Genomic DNA, 23,699 nt, shown 5'->3' with positions numbered 1-23,699 from the left:
TAATTTAAAATTTCAAAGCATGGTTCTCATAATTAAAACAAATCAAATAACCGTTTTGTATAACTTTTATGCTTGATCTAATTTAAAAATAATAAAAATATATGATTACTTTACGCTTATGAGAAATATAAAAGTCCATTAATAAATCTTGAATTAATTAAATTTGAAGCAATACAACAACAAAAATTACGTGTAGAAAAATGTTACACCTTTTTCTAATCGTGATTACCTGTTGTATTGTTTCTTATTTAATTAATTCAGCATTTCTTCACTAATATTTTGAATAGAACAGAACAATATGGCAAAGGGTATTTTTTTGGTTGGAATTAATGGTTCAACAATATTTCAACAATTTGGTTTAGAGGAACTGCCGTGGCAAATAAATTATATGTCGACATCTTGTCTTATAGTATTGCTAAATTTTTGTTCGAGAAAAATGCTCATTTTTTATTGTAACCTAACTTAACAGCCTATTCGTCATATTGTCAAATGGCCCATTACAATTTGCCAAGTGGTATACTACAATATGCATACACTATCACGTAATGTGGGTAGCAGATAGCATGTGATATTGTTCAAGCATTGTAACAAATTATTGTGGATAAAATAAGAAATAGTACGCTTACAGTTCACAACTATGCGGGACGTGATTCCTCCATGCACTTGGCGCAAAATTTGCAGCACAGAGAAACAGACGTCACACTCTCATCGCTTCCCATCGATCACCTTTTTAACGGGTAATTTAAATATTCAGTAGTAGATCGATTGTCCACTCGCGGCGCTGGTATCGTTTTAGCTCCTGTTTGACGTTTGCTCACTAACGCTATCTAGTGGCGGCCCGGCCAAGCATAGTACATTTAGCATTGGGTGATTATATTTTCGTGACGATATTTTTTAATTAAGTTTGTTCTAAGTGTTACGTCTGTTTCTCTGTGTTTGCAGGTTTCGCAAAAACAAAGCGGTATTCAACACACAACGTCAATCAACAAAATGGGGAAAATGGTCCACTTTACACCACTCTCGGAAAAAAAAAGAAAACAAGTTTGCACGCGATTTTTACAAATTCTCACTAACGGTGCACTTCCACTAAAAATCAACTTACGCCGCAAAATCACGCCAAAAGCTTTCACCAGCGGTCGTGACAAAAAACGTAAAAATGGCAATTTTCTTCTTCTTCCTCGTCGACACTGTGAAATCTAGACTTAGGGGAAAAGGCTTTCTTCTATAAGCACTAGAATAAACGTCCGAGTTCGTGGGCAGTCAAACTAGTTCTGTTTTATTTAACGATCTGTACAAGAGACCTGCTCTTCCGAATGCTCATCTCTCAGTATATACAATTGACGATCAAACGCAAAGCTAAATTGCGCAGGTGGCGCTTTTCTAAAACAGTGAACTACGAACCCTAGACTGAATTACTAATGATACTAATGGAAGAAAAGTGAAATTATTGCAGATTCTCATAACTTTCCTGCAATGTTTTGACCATAAATATGTTATTTTTGCTCCCCAAGTTGAAAATTTTGCCTTACCTAACCTCACATTTGTTCGCCAATAGAAGCAGTGAGAACCCCAACGGGTGGGTTCTGCTATTTTACCGAACAGCAATCTTTCGCTTAGCCATTACAGCTTCCAATATCTTGGTAGCCAAGATCGTCATAGGTGCACGGATCAAGAAGCCGAGGACTGCTTTTGCCAGTTTAAGAAATGTATGGAAAAACAACCAGATTAGTCGACGCACAAAAATCCGCACCAAAACTCGAACGTGAAATCTGTGCTGCTATATGCCAGTGAAACATGGTGTGTATCAGTGGAGAACACTCAACGGCTGCAGGTCTTCATCAATAGATGCCTGCGATATATAATTCGTGCATGGTGGCCTCACAATTGGATCTCCAACGTGGAGCTCCATCGTCGATGTCATAAAAAGCCGATAGCGACAGAAATTCGGGAGCGAAAGTGAAGGTAGGTCGGCCACACTCTACGCAGGGGCGGAAACGAAATCTGTAAACAAGCGTTAGACTGGAACCCAGCAGGACATCGCAGCAGAGGCAGACCCAGAGGCTCATGGCGGCGCAGCCTCAATAGGTAACGAAATCAAGCAATTCGACAGAAATTTGACCTGGCCACAGGTCAAGGCGATGGCTGGCAATCGCCCAGGATGGAAATCTTTCAATTCGGCCCTCTGCACCACCGTGGGTGCCCAGGACTGAAAGTAAGTAGTAAGTAGTCACCTCAGTTGAATGCACAGTATGCTATAGATCTAAGAAATTCTGAACAGCCTTCAAGTTTACTGTGACAACCTATCCTGGTTTATGATACTATCTGCACTTGTTAGCCGATGCCCGATAGGAAATGCGCAGCCATCAATGTAACAAAATAGGATAGCGACTTGTGAACTTACCATATTCGGGCTTGAGACTAGAGATGAGTGACGTTCGTTACTACATTTGGTATCCTCACAATGTCAGGTTGATGATGTTGGTAACGGCGTGAAGGCTCTTAGATTATAGCTTTCTTTCACTTCTCTACAAATAGACAAAGATCTTAGATTAATTGTTCAAGGTTTTATTTTTCAAATTGAGATAAATTAAATAATATATTATCAACGGTTCTCCTAGATGGTATTGCTCCCATCCATGACTATACTGTGACAAAAATAACAACCCTTTAACCGAAACGTCAACGAAAATTTCTCAGAAAATGCTTTCTTTTGATGTTGAAAAAGAAGGGAGTGATTCCTCATCAGTTATTAAATAAGTAAAATTTCAATTGCTTTGAAACACGATCAACACCGTCAAACGCTCGCACGACAGAGAAAAAGGGGGGAAACCACTATTTCCACTCCTCTAAACAACACTAATTGATCAACCTTATGGCCGAATTGCTGGTAGGCTGGGCAATTATTACTCCTAAAAATGTGCAATTCAACTTAAAAAAAAATGGGCTGACTTTCTTTCCGGGGAAATTTCGACGCTATTTAACGACAGATCGACGGCGACGATCACCACCCCGAGACTAGTTGTTGTGCAAGCTGTGCAGCTTATCGCACGAAGGCGTATTGATGTGCTGGGCTTTGTAGTAGAGATCTCGATCGCCAAAGTTGCGTGCCTTCATAAGCATAGTGTCCTCTGAGAGAGATTGAGAAGTGGAATAGAAAAAGAAGAAATGAGTTTAATAAATTTGAAATGCTATCCGCATTATGATTGTAATCACATGCCAAACAGTACCCAAAATATAACACACACAGTTAAGGAAAAGCCTAGCACACTTACTGTAATTTCGCTCTCGGTAGCACGAGTGTTTCAGATTGTTAAGGTACTCCTCCTCGACGGATGCCTCTAGGCGGCCCACCGATCCTTGGTACTCCGAGTGGAAGTTTTCTTTGACGTAGTACGGGATCTTCAGCTGGTTGGTCTTGCGGGCGACGGAGAATTTTCTGGAAAAGATGTAAGACAACAAATATGATTATTGTCAGGTATTGGCGTATCAAGGCCCTATCTCAATTGAGATATCAAAATAGTTATTTATGTAACGAGTTGCAAAAAGTTGATTTTTTCAGCACGAGTCGTACATTTATCCAACGAGGCTTGCCGAGTTGGATAAATACGAAGAGTGCTGAAAAATTCGAGTTTTGCAACGAGTTCCATACAAAATTTTATGCAATGATATTTTCATTATACAACTCATTTGAGTTGCATAATGAACCAGTTCTGAAAAAATGGCCATTATGATACCAAAATGAGTTATATAAAATAGAAATTATTATACTGAATTGCATAAATAATTTTAAATACGCTATTTCAATGTAGAGTCATTTTTTTTCTGGTCCAATTCACATACATACGTCCATTGGCGTAACTAGAGGGGGGCCTGGGGGCGTTATCCTAGTTTAGACGTTACGCGAAAAAGAAGAGAGGGTTGGAATGAGCAGCCTCAGCAAATTGATACCAACTACCTTTTATAACTAAACGTAACACGATGAAATTGGAAATAATAACATTATATTCTTGAAAAGCATTACTGCATTCTTCAGCATTCACGCTGTTGTATTTTGTACATTACGTTAAAAAAACCTCACCTATCCTATACAAATCAGAAAAAAAAAATCTTGGGTAATTCCCTGGAGAAAATGATTGACGGGTTATTGAAATTTTTGAACGAACCCCTGAATAAATTTTTGAAAAGATCCCGAGAGGAATTTCTGAAGGAATCACTACAGGAATACCCGAAGTAATCCTTAACGGAATTCTTGGAAAACCCCCTAGGGGAATTTCTGTAGGAATCCCTGGAGGAATTTCTGAAAGTATGCCTCGAGGAATCCCTGGATGAATTCTGGACAAATCCCTGGAGGAATTTTTGAAGGAATAATTGAAGGATTTCTTGGAGGCATCCCTGGAGAAATTCCTGGACGAATACCTTGGACAATCCCTGGAAAAATTCTTAGATGAATTTCTGATAAAACCTTTAGAGGAATTCTGGGAGAGATCTCTAGAAAAATTCCCGGAGTAATCCCCTGGAGGAATTCCCGAATGAATTCCTATAATAATCCCTGGAAGAATTCCTGTATTAATCCGTGGAGGAATTCCTGGAGGAATTCATGCAGGAATATCTGGAGAAATCCCTGGAAGAATTCCTGGAGAAATTCTTTGAGGACTCCCTGGAGAAACTCCTGTATGAATTCCTGGAGCAAACCCTGGAAGATATCCTGAAGGAATCCTTGGATGAATTCCTGGAAAATACCCTAGAGGAATTCTAGGAGGACTCTCTAGAGAAATTTCAGAAGAATCCTTTTGGGGAATTCCAGAAGAAATCTTGAGAGATATTTGTACAGAAATTCTTGAAAGAATCCCTTTAGGAATTCTTGGAAAAATCCCTGAAGAAATTTTTTGGAGGAACCTCGGAAGAAATGCCTGACAGAACTACTGGACAAATTTCTGTCGGAAACCCAGGAAGAATTCCTGGATAAATCCCTAAAGGAATTCTTGGGGAAACTCCAGGAGGAATTGCTGTACCAATTTCCGAAGAAATCCCTGAATCAATTGCTGAAGGAATTCCTGAAGGCAATTCTAAAGGAATTGCTGGGCTAATGCTGAATAAACCTCTTGAGGAATTCCTAGAGGAAACCTTAGAGAAATTTCTAGAGAAACTCATGGCAAAATCCCTGGAAGAATCCCTGGAAAAATTTCTAGAAAATCCTCTGGAGGAATGCCTGAAGGAATTTCTTGACAAATTCCTGTCGGAAACCTAGGAAGAATTCCTGGAGAAATCCCTAGAAGAATCCTTGGAGAAACACCTGTGTGATAATTTCCGGGAGAATCCCTTGAGGAGAAATTCTTGGATTAATTCCTGGAGGTAACCATGGAAGAATTTCCGTAGGAATCCCTGGAAAAAAATCCTGGAGGAATTCCTGCATAAATTTCTGAAACAATTTCCAAAGGAATTCTTGGAAGATTTCCAGCAGAAATTGTTGGATGGAATTTCTGAAAAAAAAATCGCGGAGGAATTCCTGGACCAATTTCTGAAGAAATTTCTGTATGAATTCCTAAAGAAATACCTGGGGTAGTTCCTGAAGGCATTCTTGGTGGAATTCCTGGAGAAGTCCATCGAGAAATGCCTGGAAGAATATCTGAAATAATTCCAGGAGAATTGGGGTAATTTCTGAAGGAATCCCTGGAGAACTTTCTGAAGGATTCCTGAAGAAATCCTTGAAGGAATTCCTAAAGGAATCTCAGGAGTTCATGCAGGAATCCGTGGAGGATTTCTTGAAGTAATTCCTGGAATCCGGGAGAAATTCCTGGGGGAATTATTGAAGGAAATTGTGGTAGTAATTTCTGTAAAAAATTCAGGAGGAACTCCAGGATCAATGTCTGGAGGAATTTTTGAAGGAATTCCTGGGGTAATTCTAAAGGAACCTCTTGATGAATTCCTGGTGGAATCTTCAGAGAAATTTCTAGAGAAATTCTTGAAGAATCTCTGTAGGAATCCTTGAAAAAAAAAAACCCTGGAGGAATCTCTGAAGCAATTTTTGGACAAACCTCAGGAGGAATGCCTGGAGCAACTTCTGGACAGCTTTCTGTCGGAAACCCAGGAGGCATTCCTGGAGGAACTTCTGGACAAAATCATGGCGGAATCTTAGGAGGAATTCCTGGAGAAATCCCTAGAAGAATTCTTGGGGCAATTCCGTAGAACTGTTGGGCAGAGGTGGACAAAACACAATGAAAACGAAATAACCAAAGAAGGGAATCGGACTCGGAATGAAACACTTCGTGTGGATGAAACTAGAAAAATACTTCAATCACGTCTGAACGGGCTTAACGTAAGGGACTGAATGAATAATGCTACTCATTGATGCACGCGTGGCACACTGAGAGGAAACAGTATTGCATATTCCCAACAGGAACTATCCCTGGGAGAATTCCTGGATGAATCCTTGAATTAATTCCTGTAGGAATCTCTAGATAAATTTTGGAAGAAATCCCTGGAGAAATTTCTGGAGAAATTCCTAGAGGAAATCCCAGATAAGTATCTGGAGGAATTTCCCGAGGAATTCCAGGGGGAATTGGTAGAGCAATTTCTGAAGGAATTCTTGGAGGAAATACTAGAGGAATCATCTGAGAAATCCCTGGAGGAATCTCTGGAAGAATCCTCATAGGAATCCCTGAAGGAATTCCTGGTGTATTCCTGGGGCAATTTTTGGAGGATCCATGAAAATATTCCTGGCGGAATCTCTAGAGGAGAAATTCTTGATAAAATTTCCGGATGAATCCCTGGAAAATTTCCTGAAGAAATTCTTGAATGGCAAATCCTGGAGGAATTCTTAGTGGAATTCCTGGAGGAGTTCACAGAGAAATGCTTGGATGAAATCCTAAAGGAATGCCTGGAGGAGTACCTTGAATAATTCCTGGATAATTCCTGAATAAATTCCTGGAGGAATTTCCGGGGAAATTTTTGAAGGAATCCCTGGATTCCTGAAGAAATCACCCTTCTTAAGGAATCTTAAGGAGTTTCCGGGAGAAATTGCTGGAGGAACTGCGATAATTATTTTTGAATGAATTCCTGTAGGAGTTCCTGGGATACTTCTGGAGAAATCCCTATAGAAATCCCTGGAAAAACTCCTGGGGGAATGCCTGGAACATGCCGCCTGTAAGAATATCTGGAGGAATCTCTAGAGAAATTGCTTGAGAAATTTCTAGAGGGGTTCCTGGAGGACTCCCTGCAAAAATTCCATGAGCAATCCCTGAATGAATTCCTGGAGAATTCTCTTAATGACTCACTGGAACAATTGCAGGAGGAATCCCTGGTGGAATTCCTGGAGGAGTCTCTAGAGGAATCTCTAGAGGAATGCCTGGACGAATCCCTGTAGATTTTTTTAGAGGAATCCATGCAAGAATTCTCAGAAGAATCCTGGAAGAATTCCTTGAGGAATTTTTGGAGAAATCCCTTGAGCAGTTTCCGGAGGAGTCCCTTGAGGAATTCCCGGAGGAATCCCAGGAAGAATTCCAGAAGAAATACAAAGTTTAATTTCTGAGGGAATTCCAGAAGAAGTTTCTGAGGAAATCTCAGTACTGAAGAAATTGCTGAAATTCCTAAGGAAATCCTGAAATCGTGGATTAATTCCTGGAGGAGTTTCTGAAGGAATCCGAAGAAGAGTTCTTGCAGGCATTTTTAAAATAATCCCGGAGCCGGAAGTTGTTCCTGAAAGAATTGTAGAGGGAATTCGCGGGTGATTCCCTGCAGGAATTCTTGGAGAAATTTCTGAAGAAACCCCATGAGGAATTCCTTAGGGAATCTCAGGAAAGCTTTCTTAGGGAATTCCTGGTAGCATTTTTGTAGGAATCCCTGGAAAAAAAAATCTGAAGAAATCCGTGTCTGTAGTAATTTCTGGGAGAATTTTTGAAGGAATACTTGTATGGACCCCTATAGAATTTTTTGTACAAATGTTTTAAGCAATTCCTGGATTATTTTTAAATAATCGTGTTAAGTACTGTTCCTTTGAATTCCACTAAGAATTTGCATCCTTTGACAGATACGTATTTCGACCTCAACTGTAAGGTAGTCTTCAGTGTCTTGTACTTGACTCGACCTCAAGTCAAGTACAAGACACTTGACTCGAGTCAAGTACAAGACACTGAAGACGACCTTACAGTTGAGGTCGAAATACGTATCTGTCAAAGGATGCAAATTCTTAGTGGAATTCAAAGAAACAGTACTTAATACGATTTTCTTTTTACTCACAGATATTCCCCTAACAAGCCCAGGTTAATCATCAAAATATTTCTAGCTTTTTTTTTCCCCTGTTGGGGTAATTAAGCCACTGCGTCCAATAGGCTGAACTTTTGTGGCATGTCCCGTTTTGATATTCGCATCTAGCCAGCTAATTACCATGTGTCAAGTAATCAGCTACTGCCACGACGCGTCGTCTCCCAGTCAGGTGCAATGGAATTGATGAACTCCAAGACCTTCCCAGGTTTTGCAGACCAGATCTCACCACAACCACTATTTAGAAATCTTTGCCTGCGCGTGTATAAAGCACCACAACTGCAAAGCAGATGTTCCGAGGTTTCACGTTCCGTATTACAGAAACGACAGATATCACTCTGAATATGGCCAATATTTTTCAAGTGATACCTGCTCGGGCAGTGTCCAGTTACTAGGCCAGTGTATGTACATAGAGCTCTCTTGTTGAGCTCTAAGAGCTTTTTGGTTTTATAAGCATTTGGTGTTATAAATCGTTTTGACTGATTGCAATTTTTGACGCCCATCCAATTGGATATCACCCTCTGCTCAGCCCAGCGTTTCAGATCCATTTTAATTGTACAGTTTGATATACCACAGAATGGTTCTGGGCCAGCAAACTGTAAATTGGAACCACTTTTAGCAAGCTCGTCTGCCATTTCATTCCCTTCAATGCCACAGTGACCTGGAACCCAGTTATAAGTTTACTGAATTCCCTTGGCAATGCCTGAAAGAATGCATTCCCAGACAAGCTTTGAAGTACATTCGTAAGCGCACAATGCTTTTAGTGCAGCTTGACTATCTGAGAAAATACAAATATTTGCATATCTGTATTTTCTCTCAAGGCAGACAAAAACCCCACAACAATTGGTGAGATCTTTCCAATATTTTTTATTTATAAATAATTCTACTTCAGTATATTTACTTTATAACTGCATATAAGTTGCAAATTCGCTGTTTTCAACATCATTTCATCTATTGGAAGATGCTTCAGCTCTGGGCTCTTTCTAAGTTGATGAAGGGATTTATAAATGCTTGCAAGGACTTGGCCAGGTGTGTGGAGCTGAGTGAATCTATGACATTGTAGATAGTAGCGACATCAGCAATGTCAATGGAAATATTCAACTTTGCAACTCCATCCAAGATTTGTGCAAGTATTAATGCTATGCTATGCTATGCTATCTGTATTTTCTCTCAAGGCAGATATTTGCGCATTTCAAAATAGCAAGAATCTCTGCTTGAAACACCGTAGGATAGTGTCCCATCGCCACTGAAATTTGTATTCCAGGGCCGTAGATTCCTGCTCCCGTTTTTATTCCAACTTTTGAGCCATCTGTATAGAATTTGATTGACCCTTGACGAACAGTGGGACCTCCAACTTCCCAATCTGCACGAGTTGTTTCGTGCAACTTGTAAGGAACATCATGGTTCTCCACAGGTTTCATCCAGTCTTTAATCATTTTCATTACTGGCCTATTTTGGAAGTATTGTGAAATGCTCAGGTGACCTACAAGATCACCTGGCATAAACTTTTCAACTCGTTCAAATCTCAGCTATTCCTTCTCTGCTTCTAATTGCACGTACTCGTGCAAAGGTAGCAGATTGAGAATCGCATCTAAAGCTTTTGATGGTGTGCTTCGCATCGCTCCTGTAACAGCAATGGACGCAAGACGTTGAATTTTCGCAAGCTTTGATTGCGTGGTAGCCTCTTTTGTTTTTGGCCACCAGCCGAGGCGGTAAACGCACGGGTATTCAGCATGACCATGCTGAGGGTGACGGGTTCGATTCCCGGTCGGTCCAGGATCTTTTCGTAAAGGAAATTTCCTTGACTTCCTTGGGCATAGAGTATCTTCGTGCCTGCCACACGATATACACATGCAAAATGGTCATTGGCAGAGGAAGCTCTCAGTTAATAACTGTGGAAGTGCTCATAGAACACTAAGCTGAGAAGCAGGCTTTGTCCCAATGAGGACGTTACGCCAAGAAGAGAGAGAGAGACAAACGAAGCATACGTCACTTTTGGGCGGATTATGGCAGTATAAATCCACATTATCATTTTTGGTTTCAAGCCCCACTTCCTGCCAATAGTTTTGGAGCATAACCAGAACGCACTTGTTGCCTTACCGATCACGGACTCAATTTGAGCATTCCAGTTCAGTTTAGCATCCAGTATCAAACCTAAGTATTTGACTCGATCACTAGGATGAATTTGTATCCCTCCAAGCCGAAAAGCTTTTAGGTTGATCTTCCTTCTCCTAGTGAAAGGGACAATTACGACTTTTGACGGGTTGATGCTAAGACCCTCCTTAATACACCATGAATGTGTATAGTTTAGAGCCCTTTGCATTCTCTCCGAAACAGTTTCGTCATACATTCCTCTCACTATTATGACTATATCGTCTGCAAAGCCCACAACTTCGAAACCTTTTTCCTTCAAGCTTCTTAGAAGATCGTCTACAACCAAGGCCCACAATAGTGGTGAGAGGACTCCTCCTTGAGGGCAACCTTTCGTTGCCCTTACTGTTATAGAAGAACGAAGAACTTCCCAGCTCAGAGGTGATTTCTCTTTTTGCAAGCACAGTATAAATCCAATGTATGATACCATCAGGGTACCAGATTCCGCTCATCTAAGACCAGTTTCGCAGAAAAACATCAGCTGTTGAATGACTGTTAAGTCAATTTGTTATGTATTTCCATTTTATGTTAGTTCAATCTAAGTACAATCCGATACAAATCAAGACTTATGTAGAACTTTTCATAAAAGTATGATTTTGTTACATTTGGTGTGAGACCAAAGTGGTCCTAATTCCGCTCACGAACAAATTTATACCATCTTTTAAATATACTTTTGCGGAAAAGTGCATTATTTTTCAACTCTATGTTTTTACAATTATTTTTTTCTGTTCCGTAGGAGTGTATAATAAGGGTTAAACACACTGTGTACTAAAATCGGCAGATTTTACGATTTTGACGTATTTTTTGCGTGAGCGGTTATTGGAACACATGAAATTACCTACAGCTTTTTTGGGCCCAATAGCCGCTCAAAAAATTTCATTGTTTTGTTTTTAAAATTTATGTTATCCGGTAAATATTGCATAAAATGGCTTTGCTCTCGTCTAATTTATATTGTCCAAGAATATCAGCGCCGAAAAAAGTGTATTTATGCGTGTAAACTTGATTTTTGCAACAGTGAGCGGCCATTGGGTCATGAGCGGCTACTGGTACACTGACGGTACATTGGTCGAAGTTTTTGTTCTCCATGGCACGCTTCATAGATGAATAGGAGGCATTATCAAATGCCCCTTCTATGTCTAAAAAGGCGCATAGAGCTATTTCTTTTGCGTTTTTTCCACCTTTGTTACTAGCGAATGAAGTGCCGTAACCGTTGACTTACCAGATTGATAAGCAAACTGGAAGTCAGATAGGGGATGGTCTTTTATGTAAGAAGAATTGATAAAATCCTTCAAAACCTTTTCCATAGTCTTTAACAAAACTGAAGAAAGACTAATTGGCCTGTATGCTTTGGGATGCGTCTTGTCTCGCTTCCCCTTTTTTGGTATAAAGATAACTTTTACAAGTCTCCATTTTGATGGAACGTAATTCAATCTTAAACTAGCCTTAAACATCTCAATTAGTGGTGGAACCAACACCGCTTCTCCATTTTGAATCAGTGCTGGAAATATTCCATCAACTCCTGCAGATTTAAAAGGCTGAAATGATCTAATTGCATTTTCCACTCTGGCTTTCGTGAAGATTTCATCAGCTAAATCTGAGGCGGTGTTTATTGTACTAGTTGACTCCGATGAGTTTATACTAGGACATCCTTCACCTTCCTCAGATATAGTATCATTGGTCGGTGGGAGCTTAAGATGGCGTTTCTTAGGCGAAGCATGTTCTAACATCAGTGAGGACTCACCACCTTTGGCATCGCAAGGTGACCGAGCATCATGTGCGCTGCACACGAACTGTTCAAGCGGAGTTTGCCTAGGCGTGGCGGGGGTTCAGCAGTGGGCTCTGCTGGGCCTCTTCAGAAATACCACACATCCGGAAGCATCAACTCTGTTCAAGCGAACCGGCACCGCTTCCAAAGTGCCATAGCCTAGTCAGGGGTGCCTCGGGCACATCAGGAGCGATGTCAGTAAGCTCCTGATTACGATATACTGGCGCGCGACGATACTGGTCAATGAGATGGTACACTCTAAGAGGACCGCGGAGTAGAGGAGTGCTGGTGGTGACGGCATTCTATCCTCTTAGTAGGGCCGGGTGACACTGACCTGAAACGACGGATGGGCTAATGTCGGAGCCGCCTTCCGTCCCATAAAACCTTGGCAAGGCCTTAGAGTACGTTCCCGAACTGTATCCAGCTTAGGAAACTAACTGGGTGGAGGTAGGTTCAGTTGAAGTATCCTGATTTGCGCTGATCCTGGCTCTGAGCTCAGGTCCCATAAAGGCCTGTGCCAACCCGTGGGTGGCCTCCCTGCTTGCATAGATAACCACCGGGATCCTTGGGCGACTACTTCAGTGGCAGTGAGGGATAGCGGCTCTAAGGGGGACCCTTACAGTAGAGATGGAAACGTATTTAATTAGGGAATCTGAGAACGTGGAGGGTGAGGTGATCAACCCGTTCGCGAAAAGCGGACTGGTCAGATCACCAACGCAGGCGTCGAGGGTAGAATCCCCGCAAGTGTCGGAGTACGGCACTCCGAGGGTCGGGTCGGCAATAGAGGACACGCAGATGAGTGGAGCAGAGCTCACGCGTGCGCTGACTCGCAATAGGGATGGACTTCCGAAGCTGCTGGTGGTCTCCGAACAGCTCGACGAGCTGATCGGATACACCAGTGGGCGGAACAACATCAGCAAAGACCTTAAAAAAGGTCTGCTGAGGCTCCGCGATTCGGTCGCCCAGGCCCGGAGGGAGTACGATCTCCTGTTTGATCGTAGTGCGGGTAGAGAGGAGAGGTCCACGCAAACGGACCGCTCCTCCACAGAGAGTGTGTGCAAGGTGCAGCCAGGTGGGGCTGCAGAGAGGGGAAAAATCTCGGCCCAAACCAAACGGCCGAGATCGATGGATGAGGAGCGGCCGGCGAGTGGCAAACGCCCGCGTAGTGCGAGTAACGCCAAGCCGGTCGCGAAACGGGCTCGGGGCAAAGAGCCGAAACCCCGAGGCGAGACTGCTAAGAGCGGTAGCAGTGACCAACCGGTCCAAGGGAAGGTGAACCCTTGGATCACGGTTGGCAAGAGAGGGCGCGTAGAAAGAGAGAGGGTTTTGAGCAAAACCAAGGCGAAGCCGGCGCGTAAGCGTACGAAAGGTGACGCACTGGTGCTCAAAGCAGAGGGCAATAGCTACGCAGATGTGCTGCGGGCTATGCGGAGCGAGGATCGTCTCTCGGGACTAGGTGCGGATGTTAAAAGCATCCGGCGCACTAGGACTGGAGAGATGATGCTAGAGCTGAAGAAGAATGCCGTTAACAAGGGCTCTTCCTACACGGCTCTAGCACAAAAGGTGCTTGGTGAAAAGGTGCGGGTGAGGGCTCTGACGCCGGAGATGACCATCCAGTGCAAGAACTTGGATGAGATCACCACCGCGGAGGAGTTCTCTGCTGTTCTTAAACAGCAGTGTAATGTGGACGCGCCAAGCGCATCGATCCACATCAGGCGAGGCCCAGCAGGTACGCAGATCGCGACGATCAAGCTTCCAGTCGGGGAAGCGAAGAAAGCGACTGCTAAGGGCATGGTTGAAGTCGGATGGTCGGAGTGCCCGCTTAGTGTATGTGAGCCGCCGGAAGTGTGCTTCAGGTGTTTCGGACGAGGCCACAAGTCGTGGGCATGCAAAGGCCCGGATAGGAGCAAGCTCTGCAGGAGATGCGGAGTAGAAGGCCACTTCGTCAGGGAGTGTAAATCGGCGCCAAAGTGTCTGATTTGCACGACGAACAAGGGCCACGTGACGGGTGGGCCTAAGTGCCCAAGCATAAGTGGACGTAACGGCCGAAAATGACGCAAGTCACACAGTTGAACCTGAATCACTGTGAAGCCGCGCAGCAGCTGTTGTGGCAATCCGCCTCGGAGTCGAGTATAGACATCGCGCTTCTTTCGGACCCATATCGCATCCCCCCCAATAACGGGAACTGGGTTGCGGATAAGGCCAAGAAAGCGGCGATCTGTACGACCGGTCGGTACCCGGTCCAGGAGATAATCTCCACGACGTGCGAGGGCTTCGCGATCGCGAAGATCGGCGGAGTCTACTACTGCAGCTGCTATGCCCCACCTAGGTGGCCGATAGGTCAGTTCTCGTCCATGCTAGATTCGCTGTCAAGCGCTCTAGCTGGACTGAGCCCCTTGGTCATCGGTGGGGACTTTAACGCGTGGGCGGTCGAGTGGGGCAGTCGCTCTACGAACGAGAGAGGTTGGGCTCTACTCGAAGCTATGGCGGGATTGAACGTTGAGATCGCGAATGTCGGCAGTGTAAGCACTTTTAGCAGAAACGGTGCGGAGTCCATCATTGATGTGACCTTCTGGAGCCCAGGGCTTAACCCTAGCTCAGACTGGAGAGTTGATAACGGGTACACGCATAGTGATCACCTGGCGATTCGATACAGTATCGAACAGGGCGGTAGACGGCAGCAGTCGAGGATAAGCGACACTCACCGAGGATGGCTAACCTCGAGTTTCGATAAGCCGGCATTTGTGGAGCGGATGCTCATGGAGCAGAATACAGACTACTTGTCTAGCGACGGTCTAGTTGGTACCTTGAGACGAGCGTGTGATGCGGCAATGCCGAGGCGATCCATACCCAGGAACGGACAAAGACCGGTGTACTGGTGGTGTCAAGAAATCGCGGAGCTCCGTGCATCTTGCCACAGGGCAAGGAGAAGGATGCAGAGAGCCCGGACCGATGAGTCGAGAGCGGAGCGAGAGGTGGCATACAGGGCGGCAAAGTTGGCACTGAACAAAGAGATCAAGGCGCGTAAGCGGGCGTGCTTCAACGATCTCTGTCAGACGGCCAACACAACCCCCTGGGGAGATGCATACCGTGTAGTCATGTGCAAAACGAAAGGCACATCTGCACCACCGGAACGCTCTCCCGCGATGCTGCAGAGGATTGTGGAAACGTTGTTCCCGCACCACGAGGTAAGACCATGGGCACCCACACCACACGGTGTGTTAAAACAGGATTATTATCGCATTTTCATGAACCTAAAATATTTTTTCGTTATAAGTTAGCCTTAGCTGTGTAGATTAAGATTCTGGAGGTTAAAAAATCTTTCATCGGGGAAAATGAAAATAAATTCGATTTTAGTATTTTACCACTTTTCTCATATAATATGGTGTATTACGCAAATCTGATGAACCTAAACTTCACAAGAAAAAGTCCACTTTCTAATAATATATTTGAAACTATTTAGAGTGAAACGAATGCAAAGGTCTTAACAACGAGTTTAAATTTGTTTGGCGATCGTTTCATGTGTCCAGCCCACCGCAGTCTACCGAAAGTCATAAATCATAAAACTCTACATTCCCTTAATATGTCTGGTACATAAGTATTCGCAATGGAGGTAAACAAATACTTCCCATTAGTGCGACGCATACATTTGAGGAAGCACCATACACTTTTGACTTATACCATTTGCAGCACATATTCTTAATGTGCTAATTTGCCTGAAATGGCGGGTATTAGTTGAATATACTTTGCATGTCAAACCACATCCACATGGTTATTTGCCAAAAAATATGAGTCGACTATACTGAGCGTGTGTGATTTATTTATAAAAGTTCTGCCTCTGATCTGTTGAGGACTTTTGTCCATACAAAATCTTAAAATTTTCAAAGACTGTGGATTTTGTTCAGTGAATAGTCTCACCGGAGTTATCTCTTTGTTATTTATAAAATGATATCTTTAGGACTAAGTGGGCTGTTGAGTCTCAAATACTAAAATAATACATAAGATTGGCGTTGTCATATTATGTTAATGTATTCAAAAATGATTATTCAACATTTTGTTTAAAATAAGGTACATCGCGGAAAGATGAAACAGCGTGTTAACATGATATTTTATAGCCATGATAAGCAATTTGAATGTCATAACAATTTGTTTTAATCAAACAATCATTTATTCAAGGAAAATTATACAAATTTTATTGAAATCTTTTTCAAAACATCACAAAGTTGTGAATGATATATTATAGTATAAACCTAAAATATATTGGAAACAAATAAATTTGCAAAAAACCTGATGAATTTCAATAATAGTAGTCTCGTGCAGTTTTTTTTTCTATGTTCGTCTGGGTTATCTGTAGATTTTTTTATAAATCAGTTTGGTCTTGATAAAAACTTTATGCATTTTAATGGTTTCAATGTTCTGATTGCATAAAATAAAGTTTCTTTTTTCTCAAGTAAAATTCCTTCTTTTTTGCAAAGTGAGTTTGACAACAGATTCAGTATGGGGAGAAATGTCACTTGTTCTTGAAAAGCGTGATAAAAACGAAACAAAAAAGAAATAGTGATTAAAACGATTAGTCAGAAAACTGAAAAACCATTGCACTGTTCTTACAAAGTGGAAACTATCCATTAGAGTTGAATTACAGAAGTAACCCGTGTACTCTGTACCTTCCAACCATCTTCCATGTATTATAACTATTAAGCAATCAAAATGTATCAATATCATCCATTGATTCCGAAATGAAGCACAGAAGAACTTAAAACAGTTCTTAAAAAGTTGTATTGAAACCTCAAATTGCATCAATATTGCCTCATTTTGCGCATCACTGTTTGTTGGTTTTTTTATACTTTCTGACATTTCCAAAACATTGATGTCTTCTTAATCTTGTTCTACATTTTCAATTTTTATTTTATCTGTAAATTTAGTTAATTTTTTTCTCAGCATAAACAACAATGTAACATGAACATATCTAAAACTAAGTAAAAAGAAAATCGAGTTAAGTACTCTTTCATTTATTTCCACTAAGATTTTGCAATCTTTAGCAGATACGTAGTTCGACCTCAACTGTTAGGTCATATTCAGTGTCTAGTACTTGATTCAATTTTCTTTTTACGTACATGTATTCAACTAACACGCCCAGGTTCATCATCATCATATTTGAAACTGTTTCAACCCAACATTGATCGATTTCACTGTAAAAAAAATGATTACACATGATTACATGCTTAATTTAAAGTACGTGTATCAAGGGCGTATGCCGGAAGAGTAATTAAAAGCTATTCTCTAAGGGCTGATTTCTTCACCTCGGATTAACCGGTAAACCAGGCTTACGTATATAGTTAAACCTGGTTTAACGCTTAAGCCAGGGTGAAGAAATCGGTCCTATCTATGTGTCCAACATGCGAATAAAAGTATTCATATATTGAATTTTCACTTGTTAATGAAACATCGAGCCCTGCAAAATCAGAGCACAATATACTTAATAATTCTTATTATATTCGAAAAGCTATCAGTATTTCTGCTAAACTTGCTCAATAATAACTTAATTGGACAGTTTACATGAATTAAAAAAAATACCGTTATTAAGTCACCATATTTGTTGAATGATTTATGACTTTCGGCAGACTGCAGTGGGCTGGACACATGTAATGAACGCCAAACAAATTTAAACTCGTTGTAAAGACTTTTGCATTTGTTTCTCTCTAAATGGTTTCAAATTTATTATTAGAAAGGTGTATTTTTCTAGCGTAGTTTAGGTACATCAGATTTGCGTGATACACCATATTACATATATAAGAAAAGTGGTAAAATACTAAAATCGAATTTATTTTCATTTTCCCCGATAAAAGATTTTTTTACCTCCAGAATCTTAATCTACACAGGTAAGGCTGACTTATAACGAAAAAATATTTTAGGTTCATGAAAGTGCGATAATAATCGTATTTCAACACACCGTGCACCACAAGACCATCCTGGTCCGAGTGAGGTTCCCCCAGTGACGAATGAGGAGTTAGCCGAAATTGCGAAATCACTTAAGCTGAACAAGGCCCCGGGCCCGGATGGCATTCCGACGGTGGCTATTAAAGCGGCCATCGAGGCTAGCCCTGGCATGGTCAGATCGGCTATGCAGAGATGCTTGGATAGAGGCGAGTTTCCGGAGAGGTGGAAAAGGCAAAAATTGGTTCTACTGCCCAAGCACGGGAAGCCACCAGGCGACCTGTCGGCTTATAGACCAATTTGCCTCTTAGACACGGCCGGGAAACTCCTAGAGCGGATCATTCTGTCAAGGTTATTGGTCTATACCGAGAGGTCGGACAACGCGGGGCTATCAGACAGCCAGTACGGGTTTCGCAAAGGTAGATCGACAAGACAGAGGTGGTGGTGGTGAACAACCGCCAGTCTGCACAGCAGGCAGTGGTCACCACGGGCGGGTGCTCGATCGAGTCCTGTCGCTCACTGAAGCTCCTTGGAGTCATGGTCGACGACAAGTTGAGCTTCAGTAGTCATGTCGAGTATGCTTGTAAGAGGGCGAGTGTAGCGGTTATGGCATTGTCTAGGATGATGTCAAACAGTTCGGCAGTTGTCTCGAGTAAGCGGAAGCTGCTCGCGTCAGTCGCGGTGTCCATACTACGGTATGGCGCCGCCGCATGGTCGAACGCGCTCAAGCTGCAGAGGAATGTTGACCGACTAGAGAGTGTACATAGGCTGATGTGCCTCAGGGTGGCCAGTGCATACCGGACTGTCTCGAAAGACGCGGTATGCGTGCTAGCGGGCATGATGCCGATAGCATTGGTGTTGGCCGAGGATGTTGAGTGCTACGATGAAAGAGGTACGAGAGGTGCGCGACGAAACGCCAGAACTTCATCTATGGTGAAATGGCAAAGAGTCTGAGACTCTTCAACAAAGGGTAGGTGGACACACAGGCTCATACCGAGCGTGTCCCGGTGGACGTGTAGGCCCCATGGCGAAGTGATCTTTCACCTGACACAATTCCTGTCGGGCCATGGGTGCTTTAGGTGGTACCTGCACAGGTTCGGGCATGCAAACTCACCCTCATGCCCGGAGTGTGCAAACAGGGCGGAAACGGCGGAACATGTACTCTTCGAGTGCCCGCGTTTTGCGGAGCAGAGGTCGAGCATGTTAGAGGTATGCGGCAGGGATACTACTCCCGATAACATTATTGAGAGGATGTGTACGGGGGTGGACGAGTGGAATGCCGTGTCGACCACGGTATCCACAATCGTGCTCCACCTCCAGAGGAAATGGCGGGCCGACCAACAGTTAGTCGAGTTGGCCCCCTAGAGATATGCCGAGTGTGATGGCTGACAGATGAGCGAGAGTGCGAAAGCACAGTCCCCCCCCCCCTCCTCTACGAAGTAATCCCTAACGGGCGTGCCGCGGAGCAAGGTCAGGTAGTGCAGAATGTGGTTTTCCTACGGTGTTGCTAACCAACAGGTTTCCTCATTCTATAAAAAAAAAAAGATATAGTATCATTGGAATCCACACTTAACCGAACCTGGAAAATGGGTTTCCATCATTAAATCCAAAGTTTCACGAGGAGTTTTGGTAAAAGCTCCATCGTCGCGCTTCAGGTTTCCCAATTCATTTGAATGATCTTTTGCAAGCGTTTTCTGTAGTCTTGCAACTACAGGAGTGCTGTTTATGTTTTCACATGTCAGCATCCAAGATTTTCTTTTCGATTTTCGTATTTCGTTGTTGTAATCAGTCAGGGCTTTCCTGCACTGAGTCCAATCTCCCGTTTGTTTCGCTCTATTGAACATTTTACGAGAAAATTTTCGAAGGCGATCCAGTTTTAAGTTCCACCATGGCACGTCTCTAGTAGAAGACGATTGTATGGTGGGACAACTTCTGTTAAAGGAATTGATTATACTTTCATTTACCCTTTGAGAAAATGATTCTAACTTTTGGGTTGAATCAATAGTTTCTCCCATTGTAAATGAATGCGTATTCAACAATTCTACATATTGATCCCAGTTTGTCCTCCTGGGATTTCTAAATGCGGTTCTAGAATAATCTCCACCACTCCAATTGAAGATTATGTGTTTATGATCAGATAGAGAAATCTCATCTGACACGTGCCAGTTTGTGATCTTGTCAAAGATTGCAGCATTGCACAGTGTTAGATCCAAGACCTCTTTTCTGATTACATTTGAGAAAGTAGGTTTATCACCATTATTGCAAATGTCTATATTGTTCGAAGACAGATACTCTAATAGTGACTCACCTCGACTGTTAATATCCGTACTACCCCAAACCGTGTGATGTGCATTGGCGTCACAGCCAATGATAAACGGTTTGTTGTTTTCTTTACAGAATTGGACAAATGATGCGATCTCAGGAGGAGGTGCCTCAGGAACATCACCAGGAAAGTAAGCTGAAGCCACAGCGATCTCAGTTTTACCCCTAGTGGTTGGTACCTCTACCATGATCGCAACAATGTCCTTTCTGATAAACTCTGTAATAGGATAGCATTTTAACGTTTTGCGTACTAAAACAGCGGTTCTGGGTGAATCTTGTTGCTCATCATAAAATATTTTACTATTTTGTGTCAGAACTCCAAGAATCTTTCGTTTATTGGACCATGGCTCTTGAATAAGCGCCACTTCCAGTCCTTCTTTTTTAAACCTTCGACTCAACACAGCAGAAGCACCTTTTGCGTGATGAAGGTTTACCTGTACGAACTTAATTCCTGTCATAAAAAAAATTTCATTTACCCACTTTTATTAAGCCTCGGAATTGAGACGTAAGAAAAGTGGCCGATTATCCCGGAGCAGGGTTGACAATCGTCCTTCTCGTCACCACTGCGTGAAGATAACAATAAAACAATCTTCGCCCGAAAGAACAACGGTGACGATTAGCCTTTTCGTCGCCAACTGCGGGCTTCACGACGAAGCTCAATCATAAATAGTCACCCAGCAACTTTTTCGTCGTCCTCTTTGTTCCCTGGAAACCAACGACGACGGACCAAGCGAACGCTAACTGGGAATAGCTTTTATTGGCGTTTTGGCACATACGGTGGTGTGAAACCTCACTAGCTCAGTTGGTAAGAGTGCTGGATTGGCAATCTAGAGGTTCGTTGTTTGATTCCAGGTGCAATTATTTTTTTATTGAAATCTTTTTTTTGTGTGTTGCTGGTGGCAACATTGACTCCGTCGGCTAGACGCACTTGGACGAAGAGCGAAACAAAACGAATGAAGATTTTGTTTTCGTCACGACGCAAGCCCTTCACGACGATTTGCTGGCTTGAATGAGTCATCCGATGTGGAACGAGCAACGATGACGATCTAGTTTTCGTTCTCGTCGTCGACTTTTTTGGTCGTACGGCGACGATTTTCAGCCCTGTCCCGGAGACAAATAAGGTCTACTGCGTCATTGCTCCGTTTAACACAGTAAGGGCAACATACTGTGGAGGGTGCCCTGGTACTCCACAGGCTCCGTTCACGGTTAAGTTTTTATAAGACCCCCCTAACCATTCATTCCTAGGCACGGTACGCTTAACACCATGAATTAGGGGTCGCTTGTTTGGTGGACTTTTACCACCGGATTAGGCAATCCGTAATGATATTCTTAGCCAGTTGAGGGAACTGCTACCGCCACTACACGGCTATCTAGGCTGAACGGGAATAGAAATTAATATTGATGATCAACTTCTTTAGAGCCCGAACAGCCGGCTTAAGCTTGGGCCTCGAAATTTCTCCGATGATTGATCACCTTTAGATGATGATTTTCATACTCACTGGCTTGGTGTCAGACTGTAGATTGGATCCGATATAAAGAACGAAGACATCATTGAAAGACCAATCAGCAAAATTATCGGCAGCAGATTGATAAATGCGGCATAACCCGATTGAGGCTAGAAAAACCGAAATTACGAAAGTCAATAAACGGTTTCAAAGTAAGTTCCCATCCTCGAACACACCTCTCTATACTGTTGCTGGTGTTCGGCCCGATGAAACCGCCGCTGTCGCATATAAACGTGCTGCGTAGGAATATTTCCCCCGAAGAACATATTGAACAACTCCTCGGCTGTGAACTCCGTCTCGAAACCACGCGAATAGGCGTACTCATACTGGGCACGGGTTCGTCTGGTCGTAGTCGGATGCTGTTCGTCGGAACCATACAAATCATACGACTTTCGCTTTTCGACATCGGTAAGGATGGCAACGGCATTTCCAATCGCTTTGAAAGCTTCCGCAGATCCAGGAGCCTTGTTCTTGTCCGGATGCAACTGCAGGGCCATCTTCTTGTAGGCCTTTTTGATGTCCGTATCGGAGGCCTCCTTGGTAACTCCCAGCACTTCGTAGTAGTCCTTACACCTGAAACACAAAGCGGAATCCGTGGTTATCAATGATCTACATTTACACGAACTACGAAGTAATTCGCATACATACTTCTTAATCCGCTTGACCGCCTCCAACTGCTCCGGTGTGTAGTCCGCTTCGGATCCGGATTCAGCCTTCGCCGTGCTGGAAGCGGATGCCGTCGGTCGTTGCCGTAAACCATCATCCGAAGTATTACCGGAAGAGGCCCGTTTCGTGTAAGCTCCGCATTTGATCTTCTCCAGCAGTTCTACAGCACAGACAATGAATATCGATTATAGATGCTTTTTATCTCTACTGCTTTACCTATTACGCATCGCCCTGAATCAAGGCACCTCCTTGCTTACCTTCAGCTCGCTTCGTCGGATGCAAGCTCAGCGACTTGGTCAGCAGCTTCTCGGCCTTTTCAATCTTACCCTCGGACAGGTAGGACACAGCCCGCTCCACGCAGTCCTCGGCCGCTTCCCGGTTCATCGCGTGCTGGTTTATTTTTATCCTTTGCTCTTCTTATGCACGTTCCTGGTCAAAATATAATGACAATAATGAAAAGTGCTGCAAATTTTCCCCCACTCAAGATTTGCTCACCTGATTTGCTGCAGCTCCCGTGAATATAAATCTAACTTTCCTACGTTTATCAAACTTCCACAAATACTACTACCCTGCTAAGCACTAAGCTAGACAAAACGAACCATCAAAATTCACTAATTATTCCATAATTTCCGAACGTAAAGCAATTTTTCACTTTTTTCAAGAACGAGAGCAAAGGAATAAAAACATCACGTCAGTGCTCCGCGATGAGCTGATGGAAAACGTCAACTTCAGCTGCCCAGTGGGCTTGCGCGGCTGTGTTTTGGGCGAGACAACTCAAAAATGCATAACGTGTGTAACGCACTAGGTAACGCAGACTATACGTGTGATTAGGGTGAGCTGCCATGATTTTTTTTAGAACTTTGTTTTGGTACCTAAAACCAATTTCAAAGAGATTTTTAGAAATCACCTTTTGACAACTGGGCAACTGTTTGACAGCTCCGCTCAGTACAAACTGCGCCGAGGGGTGATTCGACAAATCGCTCTCATACGAACTTTAAATTGATTTTTAAATAGATTCCCGGGCGGCAAAGTTCATGAAAATTTGGATTTCGGCTCAGTTTGACATGCAGATTCAGAATATCGAAATATCTCGACAT

At 42.9% G+C, this 23,699-nt stretch overlaps 1 protein-coding gene across 1 annotated transcript; it reads right to left on the bottom strand.

Annotated features, from left to right (window-relative positions):
• Window positions 1–2,549: 2,549 nt before the first annotated feature.
• Window positions 2,550–23,322, bottom strand: LOC134291921 (dnaJ homolog subfamily B member 14). The gene is made up of 7 exons (XM_062860371.1): window positions 23,098–23,322; window positions 22,860–23,031; window positions 22,585–22,762; window positions 22,113–22,509; window positions 21,931–22,046; window positions 3,273–3,436; window positions 2,550–3,128 (listed from the first exon to the last, which is right to left on the bottom strand). The coding sequence occupies exons 2-7, from the start codon at window positions 22,984–22,986 to the stop codon at window positions 3,016–3,018; spliced, it is 1,095 nt and encodes a 364-aa protein (XP_062716355.1). The 5' UTR covers window positions 22,987–23,031; window positions 23,098–23,322; the 3' UTR covers window positions 2,550–3,015.
• Between the last annotated feature and the right edge of the window lie 377 nt (window positions 23,323–23,699).

The sequence above is a fragment of the Aedes albopictus genome, chromosome 3, assembly GCF_035046485.1.
Source record: "Aedes albopictus strain Foshan chromosome 3, AalbF5, whole genome shotgun sequence".
Lineage (NCBI taxonomy): Eukaryota > Metazoa > Arthropoda > Insecta > Diptera > Culicidae > Aedes > Aedes albopictus.
Note: the sequence above shows the minus strand (reverse complement) of the source record. Positions and strands in the feature narration are given on the sequence as shown.

Coding starts and splice junctions, on each gene's coding strand:
- LOC134291921 (XM_062860371.1), bottom strand. CDS start 22,986: ATGAACCGGGAAGCGGCCGAGGACTGCGTGGAGCGGGCTGTGTCCTAC. Junction 22,763..22,859: donor TCCGACGAAGCGAGCTGAAG/GTAAGCAAGGAG, acceptor TCTGTGCTGTAG/AACTGCTGGAGAAGATCAAA. Junction 3,129..3,272: donor CTACCGAGAGCGAAATTACA/GTAAGTGTGCTA, acceptor AATCTCTCTCAG/AGGACACTATGCTTATGAAG.